Raw genomic sequence first — 16904 nt, 5'->3', positions numbered from 1 at the left:
GAGTCTAGAGTTATCAGCATTATCTCTGTAAGAGAACGCAATCTAATGTATCAAGAGTTGTACTGCCAATATATGGGAATTGTATTCTAATACCCAAAGAAATACACTTCGAGTGAACCCAGATTCTCTTGATTTAGTGACTCCAGAGGGTTTTGGAAGTCATATACAATATTCCACATGCATCCTGGTAAGTTCTTCTGTAACTATATCACCAAGCCTAGTATTTTTTTAAAAGTATCTCTCTTTAAAAATTTTATGTATTCATTTGGCTGTGGCAGGTCTTAGTTGCAGCATGCAGGATCTTGTTTAGTTGTGACATGTGAGAGCTAGTTCCCTGACCAGGGATCGAACCCAGGCCTCCTGCATTGGGAGCATGGAATCTTGGCCACTGGGCAACTGGGCTACTTTAGGAAGTCCCCAGAAAATATTTCTAAAAGGGCCTCCTGGACTTCTAAAGGGTTGTTCTAAAAGGATCCCAGGCTTGTGTTTCCTCCTAGGAGGATTCCCTATCTCCCTACCACCTATCATACAACCTCGTGTGTCCAGGACTCCCAGGTTCCCTCTTACCTCCCTTATTCTCACCAAAACATGGCTCAGTTAATTGCCCTTTTGATAACCCTGCTTCAGTCTTCCCCAGCTCTGAAACCTTCTGGGCCTGGTTGGAAGTCTCCATTCATCCGTCATCTGCTGAAACATGAGTCTCCTCTTTGCACAGCACCTCTTAAGATCCTTGCGGGGAGTGGCTGCTTTCTCACCTACTCTTCTTCACTCACTGTTCGCCCTCCCTTTTGTTGTTCTCCCTCCCTTTTCTCTAAAACAGTTCTCACTCTTGGAACATCAGACTCTCATATCGCTCCTGCTGCTTTGTTGCAGTCACCTTAGGAATGGTTCACTCGTCTGCAGAGATTTCCACTCTTGGAGTATTACGTCTGAAACCACCCCCATCATGCTGCCAGTCCCACTATCCGTGTAGATGACCTTCCCATGTCCTGACCTCACAGCTTTTTACCTCTCTGCTAGTGGTTTTGCCTCCCGCCCAGCCTGCAAAGCACTGCCATTGTCATCCCTAGGACCATTCCATTACCAGTGACTAGGACCTGCCCACCATATCTTTTCCTATGCTAGTTGGCTGTTTAGTACCAAGATGCCAACAATCCCTTGACTGAAGCTTCCCTCAGGGTTGCTTCCAGCAGATGAGTTTGCTTCCTGTTTCCTGGGTGAATAGGAGCCACCAGCAGAGGCCTTCCACTGTAGGTCTCCACCTCCTCTACCCACTTTCAGTAACATCCGTGCCTTCCCACTGGTGCCATTATACAAACTACCTGTTGGCGCCAGAGCCTGTTCCATGTCCACTGCCTCAGGACATTGTTCCCGCAAGTTTCCCTTATCTCTTGTATCATCAGGTTTTCTATATATACTGAGTTATCCCCATTGATGTGCAAACATACTTTTAAAAAAGAAAAGAAAACCCTCTAGCTCCTGTATCATTCTCTGTTTTGTTGCAGAAAGCAGAAGTTCTCAAAGGTGGTCTCTTCTTGCTGTCTTCATTTCCCTTCCATTCTTTCTTCTGCTCAGCCATTCAGTTGTGTCTGTCTCTTTGTGAACACATAGACTGTTGCCCACCAGGCTCTTCTGTCCATGGAATTTCCCAGGCAAGAATACTGGAGGGGTTGTCATTTCCTCCTCCAGGGGATCTTCCCGATCCAGGGATTGAACTGATATCTCCTGGGTCTCCTGCATTGGCAGGCAGATTCTTTACTGCTTAGGCACTGGGGAAGCCATTCTTTCTTGAACCCACTCCAAAACCTACCTTGCTGCCAGATGTCCTCTACATTGCTAAATCCAGTGGTCAGTTCTGTTTTCTTCCTTGACTTGAGCAGCAGCATCTCAAATTCTCAGGTGATGGGTCATTTCCTCCCTGAAACACGTTCACCTGGCTTTCGGGGCTCGACCCCTACCCCTCTGGCCTGCATTTCAGGTCCCTTTGCTGTTTCCTCCCCACTAGGTAGTATCTGCTCACACTACCTAGACCTCATCCAGTCTTGAGGCTCTTTAAACACCACAGGTATGCTGTTGAATCTCCCTTTATGTCTACAGTTTGGTGAGTTTTGAAAAAAATGTCCATATCCTTGTAACCACCACTACAGTAAAACTAGAGAATTTTTTCCCTTCTCCAAAAAGTTAGTTCCCCATGTCTCTGTTTCACAGTTAATCCCCACCACAACCCTAAGTCCTGGGCAGCCACATGTCTGTTTTGTGAATATACATTAGAATTGTCTTTTAGAGTTTTATAAAGGGGGAGTTGTACAGTGTTCTATTTGGATCCTACCTTTTGTATCCAGATACTTCTGCTCAGCATGATTTTGAAGGCTCCTCCACGTTGCACTGTGTGTCAGCAGCTTGCTTTCTGTCACGTGGATGAGCCACAGTAGTCATTCTGTCCGCCTGTAGATGGACGTTGCCCTGAGCCCAGCTCTGGGCCAGTGTGGATGCAGCTGCTCTGGATGTTCTTTCCCAGTGTTGTGTGTGTGCAGGCTTTCGTTTATCTTGGGTGAAAAGCTAGCAGTGGAGTAGCTGAGTTGTATGGTAAGTATATGTTTAACTTCATAAGCCACTTCAGTGGGCCTTTTCATCTGATGTTTTTATTCTGTTTTACATTCTGGGAAATTTATCTCTTCTTTTTTTAAGATTTCATCTATGTATTTAAATTTTTTCTCTTTTTAAGACTTCTGTTATTAATACTTAGATGTTAGCATGTCTGTGTCTGTTGGCAATATGTCTTACCTTTGCTTTCATGTTCTCTAATTCCTTTTTCTTTCTTTCCTCGGGACATTTCCTGTGTGCTGTGCTAGTTTGCTAATTTGTTTCTCAGCTGTCTGTTTGCTACTTATTTCCTCTAATGTATCTTCATTTCAACAACTGGTTTACATATCCGATATTTCTTCTTGGTTGTCTTTTATATGTTATTAGTCTCATTCCCTATTGTTAATGTCATGCCTTATCTCTCTAAAAGTATGTGACTACTTTAAAATTTTGGTCCATCTGTTCTAATATATGTGCCTCTGATAGAATCTGTAATCCAGTGTGCTGTTTTTCTTTTGGAAATAAGTATGCTGAGAAAATTGCTTATTTCCTTGACCAGTGAGCACATTTATTTCTCTTGTTTTCGTCAGCTACGTGTTTTTATGCATACATGGGATGGGATCAGATCCTGGTCCCTATGAACCCCAGTGAGTTCAGGGTTGTGAGGATGGATCCTGGGATGGGGAGGTTAAGGTACCAGAAAGCTAGTCAGTGACTTCTTGCCTCTCAAGGTACCTCTGAATCAGTGACTTCTTGCCTCCCAAGGTAACTCTGAAGTGTGATCTGCCAGCCCAGGGCTTTGTAGAGTCAGGGTGGAAAAACACGTGCCTGGTGTCGTGGAGTCTCTGCCTGTTTCTCAGCTACTCCCGAGCGTGAGTTACTGCCCACCCTTGACTGCACCCCTCAGCGACCTGGACCAGGGGCCATTCATGGCCGTGTTGATGCTGGACCATCCAGCTAGCACGCTTTCCTCCCTTGCCACGTGACCGCCCTGTCTTCACTTGCTGCATTGCACACGTCACTACTTGACATCACCTCGTGCGTTTTCTCCTTTCTTACTGTCCACTCTGTCTCCTGATGCCATGCACCAGGCTCGGTGCTCCGTGGGGGCCTCATTGGTCCTGGTCTGCCATGTCTGAGGTGCCCAGCATGGCACTCTGGCTCTGGAAGTGCTTGGGACCCCAGCAGGTTGTCAGTTCTGCTTCTCGACCTCCTCATCTGGATCTCCTGACCGCAGAGATGTGGGGGGACTGAGGGGGTGCGGCACAGGGAGAAGGGCACTGAGGTCTCAGCAGATGGTCACGAAGCCCTGTGTGTGGGAGAAGGCCTGGTCAGAAGGCTCGGCCATATGTTGGGGTCCAGGGTGGATATCAAGGAGGCAGTTACAGGAATTGGTCAGAATTACCAATATCCTTTTAAATGCGCGGGAACTGAATGACACTTTTAAGAAAATGACCATTATCAAAATGTGTAATTTCTTAATTTGAAGAATAAATGTTTAAATGCTAAAAAAAAAAAAAAAAAAAAGGCAATTAACTCAGAAGCAACAAGGCAGCCTTGCCTTGTGGACAAAGGAGAGAAGGGCCCAGGAATGTGAGCAGTGCTGGGCACTCCCGGCAACACAGTCTTCAGTCAGGAGAGCCAGGGCTCATGCCAGCCTCCCCGCAGAAGCTGTTCTTCCTGCCCAGGCAGTGAGTGCCCTCCCTTGCGACGTCACAAAGACGAACCCCCTCTGCAGGTGGAGCAAGTGTGGTGGTTACGGGCAGCGCCCTGCTCAAGGTGGGTCCTCACAGTGGAAGGAACTGGTGGAAGGTCTGGAGAAGTACTTGTGTCCCAAAGAAGGAGGGTCCCAGTGGAGAAATGGGGGCCCTGATGAGATTTTCCAGCCAGAGACCACTAGGTTTGGTCTTGTTCCCGAAGCTTCTTATCCTGACAGTTACTTGGGGGCATCTTAAAAATACAGGCCCCTTCCCCCGGCCCCAGAAATAATGTATTTTCAACCAGGGTTCTGGAGGTTCTTGTCCTCCTGGGAGCAGATGTCTAGTGGGACATGACATGGTTTTTACCTCACAAGGGAAGAAGACAGCTTGGCTTGAGGTCACTGTGGGTCCACTTTGGGCAGGACCCAAGCAAAGTGCTGGGGACTTGTAACTTGGCCCCATGTAGTCACGACAGCATAGAGGAGAGTGGTGGCCTTGGCTTCATCTTCCCTAGAGGGGCCATGCAAAGGGGTCTGGGATACAGAGGGTGCGAAACCTGGAGATACGGGGTGATGGTGTAGAACTTTACCTCTAGGCTCCCAGAAAACACACAATTAATTCCGTCCAACCTTTTGTGTTCCGGGAAACCTGGACCATGAGCCAGGTGTTCACAGACCTAGGGGAAGGACTGGGCAAGTGAGCACGGGGGAGATCGATGCCCCAGGCCAGCTCCAAGGACAGCAGTGTCCCTAGGGACCTTGACAGTCCCAAGTCCAGTCTAAACAATGCCCACAGGCAGGCCAACAGGAAGCTCAAAAGAGACGGGTTTGATCAGAGGCAGTTGTGAGACTGGGATTCAGAGAGCATGGGAGCCGCATCCTTACCAGGCTCGTCCCAGGGGCACAGCAGAATGGGGGGAAGACAGGTTGGCTGTTGAAAGAACAGAGCAAGGCCCTCTTGACAGTCCACAGCAGGAGGAGGTCTTACGGGGTGGGGTCCTAGCCTTGTCACCCCCCAGACATTTAGGAGGGGCAGCTGCCCTCTGGGCTGCAGCACAGGTGGAGTCAGCTCCTGGTCCTCGGGGCTGTGTAAGCATCAAGAGACTACCAGTCTGTTCTTATTACCATTGGTGGCAGGGATGAAAGCCTGTTTCGTGTATCATGTGAACTACCGGATGGGCAGAGGACAAGTCCAGGGGACAGCTGTCTACACCATCTCATTGTTCAATCCCCTTTCTACTTGCTGAGATGATTCAATTAATCTCTCCCTTAAAGAAACTTTTGGAGACAGCCACTTGGGTCTAGGCTTTCTGGATGGTACCCCAGAGGTTGGAGGCGTACCAAATTGCTTTTTTTCAAAGATTACACTCTCACATTTTACATCCAGAACTGACGCTCAGGGCCCACACTGTTTTTGAGCTTTGTGTGGATTGCATTATTGAGCCGTCACTGTTACCCTGTGAAGTGGGTATTCTTTCCTCCTCCTTTTACCGATGAAGAAACTGAAGCTCAGCGGGGTTAAGTAACTTGATGAAGCTCAAACGTCTAGGGAGCTGGGGTAAGCATTAGAATGGGCCTACAGAGCCCTGCCGTCTCCTCTGTTTGGTTCTTGTGAGGTGTCGCATTGAATTATAATTGATTCCCTTCTGTCTCCTCAAGAGGCAGGACACTCTGAGGGTCTTACTCACCCCCAGCACACCCTCTCATTCTGTTAGTCTCCCCATTGGCTGACTCGGTTCCATCAAAGAATTCCGTGTGGCGACGTGAGCTGACCTCATACTGGTGGCTCCCAGTCAGAACTGGGACATTCTGTAGGGAGAAGAGCTCCTTAGTTTCTCAGAAATGCAGGGCAGATGGTGGACAACAGCTAAGTACTTCCTTTCACCCACACGATAACAAGCCAGCAGTTTGGGAATGATGGACAAGGTTCAAAGTTCTCTCGCTGCTTTGTTTCTGTTTTTAATGGAGTGCCCGCTTCATCTGTGCGCGCCTCATGCAGGTGAGCTCAAACCACCTGGACAGACAACAGGCTGAACGGGTTGCCTCCACCATTGCTTTCACTCATTTCAGGGGAAGCAAAAAGGGGTGGTGATTCCACATCACTGCTGTAGGTTTTCTTTTCCAGATCATTTTCCCTTAGAAAGACAGCCAAATGTCACGAAACAGCCCGTACAGTTCGGTGAGCAGTTTCATATGGTCCATGGAGCTATCCCCAAGCCCCGAGGTGAGTCATTGTGACTGCTCAGTCAGTGAAGTGGGGACCATACTCTGTAGTCCTCCCAGCTGCTAGTCAGTGTGTCTTTTCTTCCGTATTGTTAGTAGCGGGATCCATAAAATAATAAGATTAGATAGACTTTGATTGGAAACTGGATCCTGTGTTCTCTCGCTGAGCTGGGTGATGGCAGAGCTCTCGCTCTCGGGCCCTCCCAGCACCACCTCTCTGAGCTGATGACAGCACCGCACCCTTCAGCTCTGCACCAAGTTTGCCTAGGTTCTCTGCTTGGGAGGAGGGTTCCCAGCTTGCACAACTGCAGAAGCCGACCAGGACCCAAATGCACTGTGTTGCTAACAGTCTATATGCACCAGAGGAAACACTGGCTCCAAGCAGAGCACCATGCTTTTGCAGACTAAGCCCCATGAATCTACTCGGCATTGGAGTAAACTTGCTAAGAACATTTACTATCTCAGCAATTAATATTTGGAAACTACATGTCATGCCCGATCATCTAATACCAAGTTATATTGTAATTTTCCTAAATGTATCCTAAACCTCTCTTTCCTCTCTGGTCCCCTTCGATGGCCATTTAGCTCCGCGTGCCACGCCCATGCAGCCCCCAGCGAGCACTGGTAAGTCGGGATCTGGGAGTGCACGTGGGATCCATAAATATCTGCAGAGCTCTTGTGTCGTATGGCTCCTCCAGGAGGGCGTCCCATGACACTCATAACTAACCTGTGCAGCTCCCCCCCCCCGCCCGCCCCTGCAAATTAGAAAAAGGCACCCCTTGCCCCCATGGCTGGGTTAGTAACCATGTTGCTAGGGACCGATTAGAAAATAGCACAGATGTCAAAGTATCAGGAAATACAGAAAAAAAAAATTAATACATCTGTCCATCCTAAAGACATTCTTTATTACTCCTCTTAAAGCTCAGCCATGGGCTTCCCAGGCGGCTCAGTGTAAAGAACCTGCCAATGCAGGAGACAGAAGAGACGCACGTTTGATCCCTGGGTTGGGGAGATACCCTGGAGGAGGGCATGGCAACCCACTCCAGTATTCTTGGATAGAGAATCCCATGGACAGAGGAGCCTGGCTGGCCGCAGTCCATGGGATCGCAAAGAGTTGGACACGACTGAGCAACTGAGAGCGCATTCACGTGTACAAAGCTCAGCTGTAGTATTTTATTTCCCCATTCACTTCACCACCACCAAAGTCCAGAAAAGGAATCTGGATCAAAGTGTTAGCAGGCCCACATTCTAGTCTTATCTTGACACTAACTATCAACACTAACCTCTTGTGAGGTGGCCCTAGAGGTTCGCTGAGACCTCTGCCATCCCTGAGCTTTCAGTCCCAAGTGTAATTTCTGATAGAGACAGAAGACGAAATTGTTTGTCTAGTTGGATCACTGGAGACTCCAATTTTCTCTTGTAACTCTCAGCTCTCGGTTACAAGGAAAGATGCCTACCTCATAAAAAGGAAAGTTCACCTTGAAAATACACTCTAATTCCAGTTTTCAGCTATCATGTTGAAAGTGGGCAAAATGTCTCATAATAAACTGTACTGGCAAAGGAGTAGGGAAATTTAATGTCCTGTCTTGTGTGTAAGCCAGGAATAAGTGCAGTTTCTACAGAGGGCAATTTGGTAGTTCTTATAAGAAGAATGCATTCACTTTTTGACCCACAGTTTTGAAATACACCCAGGATTTGTTTTAATCAGGTATGATAAGACCCACAGACTCGGAAATGATCATCGTGAAGGAGGAAGGTTATACACACAGAATCCTGGGAACAGCAGGCGGGGCACACCATGCCAGGCCATGTGGGGAAGGACCAGCCTTGTTAGGAGGCAGGGGGCAGAAAGAGGGAGCGTGACCCAGAGCTTCTGTTGAGCGTCTGGGGGAGGGGATGCGTGAGGCAGGGCAGGCGCATGGGGCAGCTTTAGTGCTGCATTTTGCTGTCATTCAGCCGCTCAGTGTGTCTGACTGTTTGCGACCCCACGCACTGCAGCACGCCAGGCCTCCCTGTCCCTCACCATCTCCCAGTGTTTGCTCAGACTCACGTCCATCAAGCCAGTGATGCCATCCAGCCATCTCATCCTCTGCCACCCCCTTCTGCTCCCCTATCACCCCCTTCTCCTCCCACCTTCAATCTTTCCCAGTATCAGGGTCTTTTCCAGTGAGTCAGCTCTTCTCATCAAGTGGCCAGAGTATTGGAACTTTAGCTTCAGCATCAGTCCTTCCAATGAATATTCAGGATTGATCTCCTTTAGGATGGACTAGTGTTGAATAGTTTGAATAATTTTGGCGGGCTCTGGGCTACAGGAGTGGCTATAAAAAATAGTATACCCAGCCATTCTGTTTCTAGGAAATTTTATTTAAAGTATGCTGGTCCATTTTCCTAGTCCACTTACCCGCCCCCTTTGCTTGGTGACTCTCCTCCGTTTTTCTCGTTCCACAAACACCCCCACCATGTCTACCGCAGCCTTGCTCTTAGAGGATGACCTGGTTCCCACCAACACTGGCAAAGCACAAGCACTTGAGCGAGCGTCTGCATCTCCCTAACTAGCAGCTGAATAACACTTTCTCATCTTTCCTCCGGGCCAGGTCAAGGCTGACCCTTCACCTGTGCACCGGCTTCCGTCCCCTCAGGCCAACTCGGGACACTGGTCGCTTCTTTCTCCCTTTCCAGTAGCATCACAATTTAAAGTGTCGTCCCTGTGCTCATGAGATCAGGATGTCAATTTTCCTGTGTTAAAAAGCAAAACCTGTCTCCCCATCCCTCAGCCCCTTCTGGGAGATGCCTTCATTTCTCTTCCCACCGTGACAGCAAAACTCTTCAGAAAATTTTCAAAACTTCTGCTCTATGTAATCCCTTTCCTTCTGTTCTCTCACGAACCTCTGTCAGTCATGCACATGGGTAACACCACTTCTGACTAGGTCTCTAATGACCTTCCCATTGCCAAATCCAACGACCAGTTTTCAGTAGTCATGGTTTTGAAACCATTTGTAACCCATATCCCCCACATCAGTATTTCATTATGAAAACCTGAAAATGTACAGAAAAATCGAGAGAATCATTAAATGAACATCTACGTATTCATTGGAAGGACTGATGCTGAAGCTGAACCTCCAATACTTTGGCCACCTGATGCGAAGAACTGACTCATTTAAAAAGACCCTGATGCTAGGAAAGATTGAAGATGGGAGGAGACGGGGACAGCAGAGCATGAGATGGTTGGATGGCATCACCGATCCAACGGGCATACGTTTGAGTAAGCTCTGGGGGTTGGTGATGGACAGGGAATCTTGGCGTGCAGCGGTCCATGAGGTTGCAGAGTCGGACATGACTGAGCATGTGAACTGACCTGAGCTGAAAGTGTAAGCATTTAATCTGCGGGCATTTCCATAGTCCAGGTTCTTTTCTTCATGTCAAGCTGACTTCACGTTGAGGCGCCAGTCTCAAAGAGTTTCTCCGCTCAGTTGTTGAGCCAGAGAAGGGAAAGCAAGTGAGGGAGCGCTCCGTGTGAGACGAGGAGGCAACTCAGTTTGTCAGATTTTACGAATGGTTGAGTAATGTACTTAGTCAGTTGCGCCTTTGTTCAGCTTGTACCCATAGTAGCTCTGTTTGTTTATTTTCATTTCAGATGATGAGAAGAATGAGCCTGCAAGGACCACCCTTGGTTTTATAGCATATTCAATGGGCCTAAACACCAATCCTTGGAATGCAGGTTTGTGGGATTAGATCTTGAATTGCCCTGTAATATCCTATTTTATTTAAAAACAGCACTGTACAACCTAAGACCATCCGGCAACACTTGAGTTGTAAAACTAAGGCCACTCTCCTTTCAAGTATATCAGTGGCAGTCTCTGCTATACTTCAGGGACCAGTCTCATAAGAAATGGCTTTGGCCAAAGACAGGAAACAGATGAAAACAAGGAGTCAGGGTTTAGGTGGGAATTCAAATTATACTTGTTCACACAGGCTGTGCAATCTAGCTTGCATGGTTTTCTTGTAAATTAAGAATTTTTATTTTAAATGTTATTTCTGATTTTTCTCTCCCATTCCCCTAAAACAATATGATTAACAAATATATTAACTGATATGTGTGTGTGTGCTAAGTCGTTTCAGTTGTGTCTAATTCTATGTGACCCTGTGGACTGTAGCCTGCCAGGCTTCTCTGTCCATGGGATTCTCCAGGCAAGAATATTGGAGTGGGTTGTCATGCCCTCCTCCAGGGTATCTTCCTGATCCAAGGATTGAACCCGAGTTTATGTCTCCTACATTGCCAGGTGGGTGCTTTACCACTAGCACCACCTACGAAAGTTGCTCAGTCGTGTCTGACTCTTTGCGACCCCATGGACTATGCAGTCCATGGAATTCTCCAGGCCAGAATACTGGAGTGGGTAGCCTTTCCCTTCTCCAGGGGATCTTCCCAGCCCAGGAATTGAACCAGGGTCTCCTGTATTACAGGTGGATTTTTTACCAACTGAGCTATCAGGGAAGCCCTAATAACTGATAGTCACAGCTAAAAATGAGATTTTATGAAAACTTCTTTTCTTTGTATTTTTAGCATGGATTCCTCATAGACCTGCTCTTGTTAAAGTAATTACAGTTGCGTGTATAGCCCTCACTATTGCCCTGATATTTGGGACCACTATTGCCTACGTGATATAGTAAGTCTATGCTAAATAATCTTTACCATCCTTTAGTAAGACATACAGGTAACTAGATTATTTCATGGTAGTAATGTTAATAATGGTGATGATGTTGATAATTCTTATAATCACTGAATAATTATAGTCATTATAAATTTTCTGTGTTTTTCAGAATATGGCCTATATTCATGGTGGATCATGACATAAATGAAAAATATAAAAAGAAACATGGCAAAAAATTTTTAAAAATGTGTGAATAAATAACAAAAAAGAAACAGGACAGGATGAATACAATTTAATAGAATAGAAATGCTGATTTTCAACTTTTCAGCCTCAAGATTGTGAAGTAAAACTTATCTCTTACTGTGGTTCATGATAAAAAAAATGTTCTGAGATGCTGGCATCCTCTCACAATGTGATTTTCTAGAGTGAATCTGATGCTTTGGAAAAAATCTTAATAGCGCAAAGCAGAAAAGTGACCACTGTCTCTTTCACTAGAAACTTATCATCAATGTGGTTGGGGTGATAGTAGCATTTAGGGAAGACACTTCATCTTGTTCACACAAATAAAGCTTGTGGCGAAGCTCAGTTTATGTGATCATTTTGAAATTAGTATCAGACAAAAGCAAGGCACTCTGTGACATCATGTGACTGTGATCAGGAGCAGCATGTTGATCCCTATTCTAGGATTTAGTTCCAGGATTCCATTATATCCTATCAGAAACATCTTGAGGAAGTACTAAATTCTTCGTTAGGATTAAGTGTGCACATGGGAAATACATTGCCATGTATGGAATATCTTTTAAGGTAACCATATTAGGACTACCTTGAAGTATGTCAAATGAAGGTAAAATTAAAGGTGACATTGAAGAGATTTTGCTGCTGAGTGAGTGTCACCAGCATGTTTGGTTCTGGGTTTTCTAATCTGACAATCTCCTGTGACTCAGCTTAGTCGTGTCCGACTCTTTGCGACCCCATGAATCACAGCACACCAGGCCTCCCTGTCCATCACCAACTCCCACAGTTCACTCAGACTTATGTCCATCGAGTCCGTGATGCCATCCAGCCATCTCATCCTCTGTCGTCCCCTTCTCCTCCTGCCCCCAATCCCTCCCAGCATCACAGTCTTTTCCAATGAGTCAGCTCTTCGCATGAGGTGGCCAAAGTACTGGAGTTTCAATTCCAGCATCATTCCTTCCAAAGAAATCCCAGGGCTTATCTCCTTCAGAATGGACTGGCTGGATCTCCTTGCAGTCTAAGGGACTCAAGAGTCTTCTCCAGCACCACAGTTCAAAAGCATCAATTCTTTGGTGCTCAGCCTTCTTCACAGTCCAACTCTCACATCCATACATGACCACAGGAAAAACCATAGCCTTGACTAGATGGACCTTTGTTGGCAAAGCAATGTCTCTGCTTTTCAGTATGCTATCTAGGTTGATCATAACTTTTCTTCCAAGGAGCAAGCGTCTTCTAATTTCATGGCTGCAGTCACCATCTGCAGTAATTTTGGAGCCCCCAAAATAGTCTGACACTGTTTCCACTGTTTCCCACCTATTTCCCATGAAGTGATGGGACCGGATGCCAATTTGTGGAACTTCAATTTCAGTTTATTTCAGTAGAATAGACAAAGATGCTAACAGATGTGAAGATCCCTGAAATAACTCACTAAAGCATCTCATCCTGAACTCTAGTGACCAATTAAGTTACTGAGCTAGTGTCAACATTTACAGCTTTTAAGTCTGTGTTACCCAAAGTGACATTTTTAAAACCTGAGGCAAAAGGAAACATATGAGCCCCAGAGTGCATGTTTGTATGTAATTTTTAGCCATTGATTTTCTGCAGAAGTGTATTTTGGGTATATGTCGATGAGGGGCTTCCCTGCTGGTCCAATGGCTGAGACTCTGTGCTCCCAATGCAGGGGACCCGAGCTCGATCCCTGGTCAGGAAACTAGATCCCACAAGCCACAGCTAAGAGTTCACATGCCACGACTAAACATCCTACATGCCGCAGTGAAGACCCAGTGCAGCCAAATAAAATAAATAAGTCAATATAAAAACTGAAAATATATTAGTGAGTTTTATTTCATTTAAACCAGGAAAGTAAAATTATAATAAATTTTGTTTCTGGTATAAATTATTTAAACTGAAAATAATGCTGTGAGTTTTGATATAGGGCTTTTCAATTTTTAAAATATATTCTCAACTACTTCAATGTTTTAGAAAAGAACCGTAAAATAATACATAAAAGCGTATATATAGAGACTCAATGGTTTCCCTTTTGACTCAGGCTCTCATGCAGTTCATCACAGTGCTGATGGAGCTTGTTTTTTAAATTTTGATATTTGGTTTATTATGGATTTTTCCAGTTTTTTTCCTTTTTTTTTTTTTTAACCTATATTGCATTGCTCGTGGGATCTTAGTTCCCCAACCAGGGATTGAACCTGGGCCCTTGGCGGTGGAAACACCGAGTCCCAACCACTGGACGGCCAGGGAATTCACTCATTACAGTTTTTAAAAATATTAAGTCAAAATATTTATCATCATTACTGAGTTTTATGGCACTCTTTTAAAATTGCACATGAAGTGAGCACCTCATTCTCCTCACCCAAATCCTGTTCCTGTCCCAGTTTCCTGATTGTCTGCAGCAGTGTTTACAGTCAGATCAGTTCTTCTGCTGGACAGCGTGATTCTGAACCACTCCCTCCATCTCAGCTCCTTAGAAAACAATTAAGCGAGCCCTAAAATGATTTATCAGTACAGGCAGTGTTAGTTGCTCAGCTGTGTCCAACTTTGCAACCCCATGGACTGTAGCCTGCAGGGCTCCTCTGTCCATGGAATTCTCCAGGCAAGAACACTGGAGTGTGTAGCCATTCCCTTCTCTAGGGGATCTTCCTGACCCAGGGATGGAACCCAGGTCTCCTACGTTACAGGCAGATTCTTTGCCATCTGAGCCCCCCCGGAAGCCCATTATTACATGAGTCAAACATAATTAAGGTACGTATGTTACAAAAAATTAAGCACTGTGTTATCCATTTCCGCTTCACACAGAAATATCTGTTCAATGACCCACTTCCAGGTTCGGATCTAGGTGAGGAGGACAAGGCGCTCACTCCAGGTGCAAGATTTCAGGCAGTGCCCAACTCGGTAGTCAGGATAAGCAATATTACAGTATTTTCAAAGGCTGAATCAACGCATTCATAACCCCAGGATGAACATTTTAAATACAGGATCAGTAACAGTGCCAGGCCAAAAAAGATTGGAGACTGAGCAAAAGGAAAGAACAACAGTACCTATGCTATCTTCATTTAAAATGTTGACATTTTGTTCAAAGCCTATTTCTGCCTCCCTCCCCATGTATTAGTACTACCATGTACTAGTGACTGCTTTTTAGTCAGAAAATCACAGGACTAAGGATTAAGACCTGATGATTTAGTGTGAAAATTATGCTTTTCAAATTTATCTATTTTGGGAATTCTTTTGGTGGTCCAGTGGTTAAGACTCTGCGCTCCCACTGCAGGGGGCACAGTTTGATCCCTGGTTGGGGAGCCAAGATTCTGCAAGCCCCAGGGCACAGCCTTCCCCCCAATTATGTATTTTGTTCTCCAGTCGACTGGTAGAGGCTGAGGAAAAACAACAACTTGCATCACTTTATAAAAATATCAAGATCCCATCGTTAGGAGATGAAGAGGAATTCTTTGAGGAGGAGGGCCAGGACGAGTCCACGTACCTCCTTCCGGAGAATGAGAAGGAACTGGAAAATTTCATTCATTCAGGTAGGGGGTCAACCAGTTAATCTTGTCAGATCGAGTTGCAGGAAAGCTGAGCTGACAATGGTGGTTTAGTTTTCTCAAAAGCAAAGCTAAGTGGGAGGTAAGAAAGATGAATATTTCTAGCCACACCTGCAAGAGTGAACAATTCTCAGTTACACAGAGGGGCAAACAGCTCTGTGGTTGCTTGGTTCCTTTTGCAAGGCAATTCCAAGGATTGAAAAGGAGAGTTCAGGAAACAAACCCTTTCCTGGACTAAATATTTCCCTTACCCATACTTATTAATGTTGCGTTATTCTCAAGTTTTGAATGCAGACAGTCAGATGCCTTCCTACACCGTCTGCCTCAGCCTGATGTGGAAATGGGATCCAAGCCCACAAAACAGGTTACTACCCCCGGGTCAGAGACCCCTGCTGAGAGTTGCCCACCACCCCTGCCAGTTCCTGTGAGGAGATAACAGCATATACGCTCATGCCGGCGGCTGTACTAAGTTGCTTAAGGTTTAAAAACAAGTATAGTTGATTTACAATATTACACATTTTTAAAACTGGGAATTTACAAAGCTTGAGTACAGAAAGTGGGGAAATGATTTCAAAGTGCAGTTTTCCTTATCAGGCAAATAGTCGGTATAGCCTAAACGTTCCGTTGTTCCTTCCTGTACTTTTCCATATGGTTCCTCACTTCTCTGTCTCCATTTATAACTCCTCATTTATTGTCTACATTTTAGTTATTAGGTCGAAAAGGAGGGAGCATTTTGAAAAGAAGAGAATGAATGCAGCCCAGAACTTAATAAAGGCAGTGAGAGCAGAGGACCCTGCTCACACTGCGGAAGCGGGCAGTCCGTGAAAGGGAGAAAGGGAGCGCGGAGACGCAGGGCGCGCGAGCCCGCGGAGGGACAGCCGCGGGAGGGCAGGCGGCTGAGAACGTGGGCCTGACTTCCTCCTGGAGACCCCTGTGCAGCAGCACCGCTAGACATGGAAGCAGAAAGTAGATTCACTTGATGTAGCAGCTCTTGCTTCCTAGCTCTCATAGTTTATGAATAAATCTATCTTAATTGGAAGAGAAATCTGACTTTTAAGTGTGAAAGAGAAATCGTCAGGATTTTCTTTTCTCACTCCTAACCAGTAATTTCTTTGGGCAAGCCTCCCAGACCATGGCAGGGAACCACTTTCATGAAATAAAGCTTCCCCAGTGACATTATCTGTCAATTCCAGTAGCTTGCTTCCATTTTACTATGAGAGTAAGAGTGTCAAAATGAATATGACACTCGATTAAGATACAGTAACCTTTGTTTTTAAGGATCTGGGACCTGGTGAGGGAAATGAGCCTGCAGGCAAAGAGCTGAAAGCATTGCCAGATGTACTGTAAGCTAGGAGTCACCGAGAGCTGCGGGAAACATGAAGAGAGGCAAGATTTAATCTGAACAGGGCTGTTGATTTGGGAAACAGTCTGATGGTTCCTCCAGAAGTTAAATATAGAGCCAGTCCATGACCCAGCAACTCCACTCCTAGATATATATCTGAAAGAATTGAAAATACTTGTACCTGCACACAAGAGAAAGCTGCACAGGCACGTTCATAGCAGCATTACTCATAAGAGCAAAAAGGTGGAAATACCACTTAGGTCCACCAGCTGATACACAGGCGAACAAAATGTCTCCCTGTACAGTGGGATGTTGTTCAGCTGGACAAAAGGAGTACCCACACGCTCCAACACAGACGATCCTTGAAAACATTACGCACAGCTTAAAGAGATTAGACACAAAAGGTCACGCATCATATGATCCTGTTTATATGAAATACCCAGACTAGGCAAATCCATAGAGGGTGAAAGTAGATACGTGGTTTCAGGTGCCAGGGGTGAGGAGAAAATGGAAAAATGGTTTGCGGGTATGAGTATTCTTTTGAAGGCAATGAAAATTTTTACCAAAAAAATTTAGTGTAAGTGGACAAGGCTGGTGCCAAACCCAAGATCAGCTGCTCCCTG

At 45.7% G+C, this 16904-nt stretch overlaps 1 protein-coding gene across 2 annotated transcripts; it reads left to right on the top strand.

The window, feature by feature from the left end:
* Positions 1-12: 12 nt before the first annotated feature.
* Positions 13-15984, top strand: C14H19orf18 (chromosome 14 C19orf18 homolog). Of its 2 annotated transcripts, XM_027978948.3 has the most exons (7): positions 13-187; positions 6408-6506; positions 7091-7129; positions 10140-10223; positions 11067-11169; positions 14758-14924; positions 15646-15984. In XM_027978948.3, exons 1-7 carry the CDS (start codon positions 178-180, stop codon positions 15762-15764), a joined length of 621 nt encoding a protein of 206 aa, XP_027834749.2. In that variant the 5' UTR covers positions 13-177; the 3' UTR covers positions 15765-15984. The 2 variants fall into 2 exon arrangements, with proteins under 2 accessions (XP_027834749.2, XP_060255199.1); XM_060399216.1 differs by lacking the exons at positions 13-187; positions 6408-6506; positions 7091-7129 and adding an exon at positions 7137-9767.
* The last annotated feature ends 920 nt before the right edge of the window (positions 15985-16904 follow it).

This window comes from Ovis aries, chromosome 14, assembly GCF_016772045.2.
Source record: "Ovis aries strain OAR_USU_Benz2616 breed Rambouillet chromosome 14, ARS-UI_Ramb_v3.0, whole genome shotgun sequence".
Classification (NCBI taxonomy): domain Eukaryota; kingdom Metazoa; phylum Chordata; class Mammalia; order Artiodactyla; family Bovidae; genus Ovis; species Ovis aries.
The sequence above is the reverse complement of the archived record's forward strand: the minus strand, read 5'-3'. Positions and strand labels throughout refer to the sequence as shown.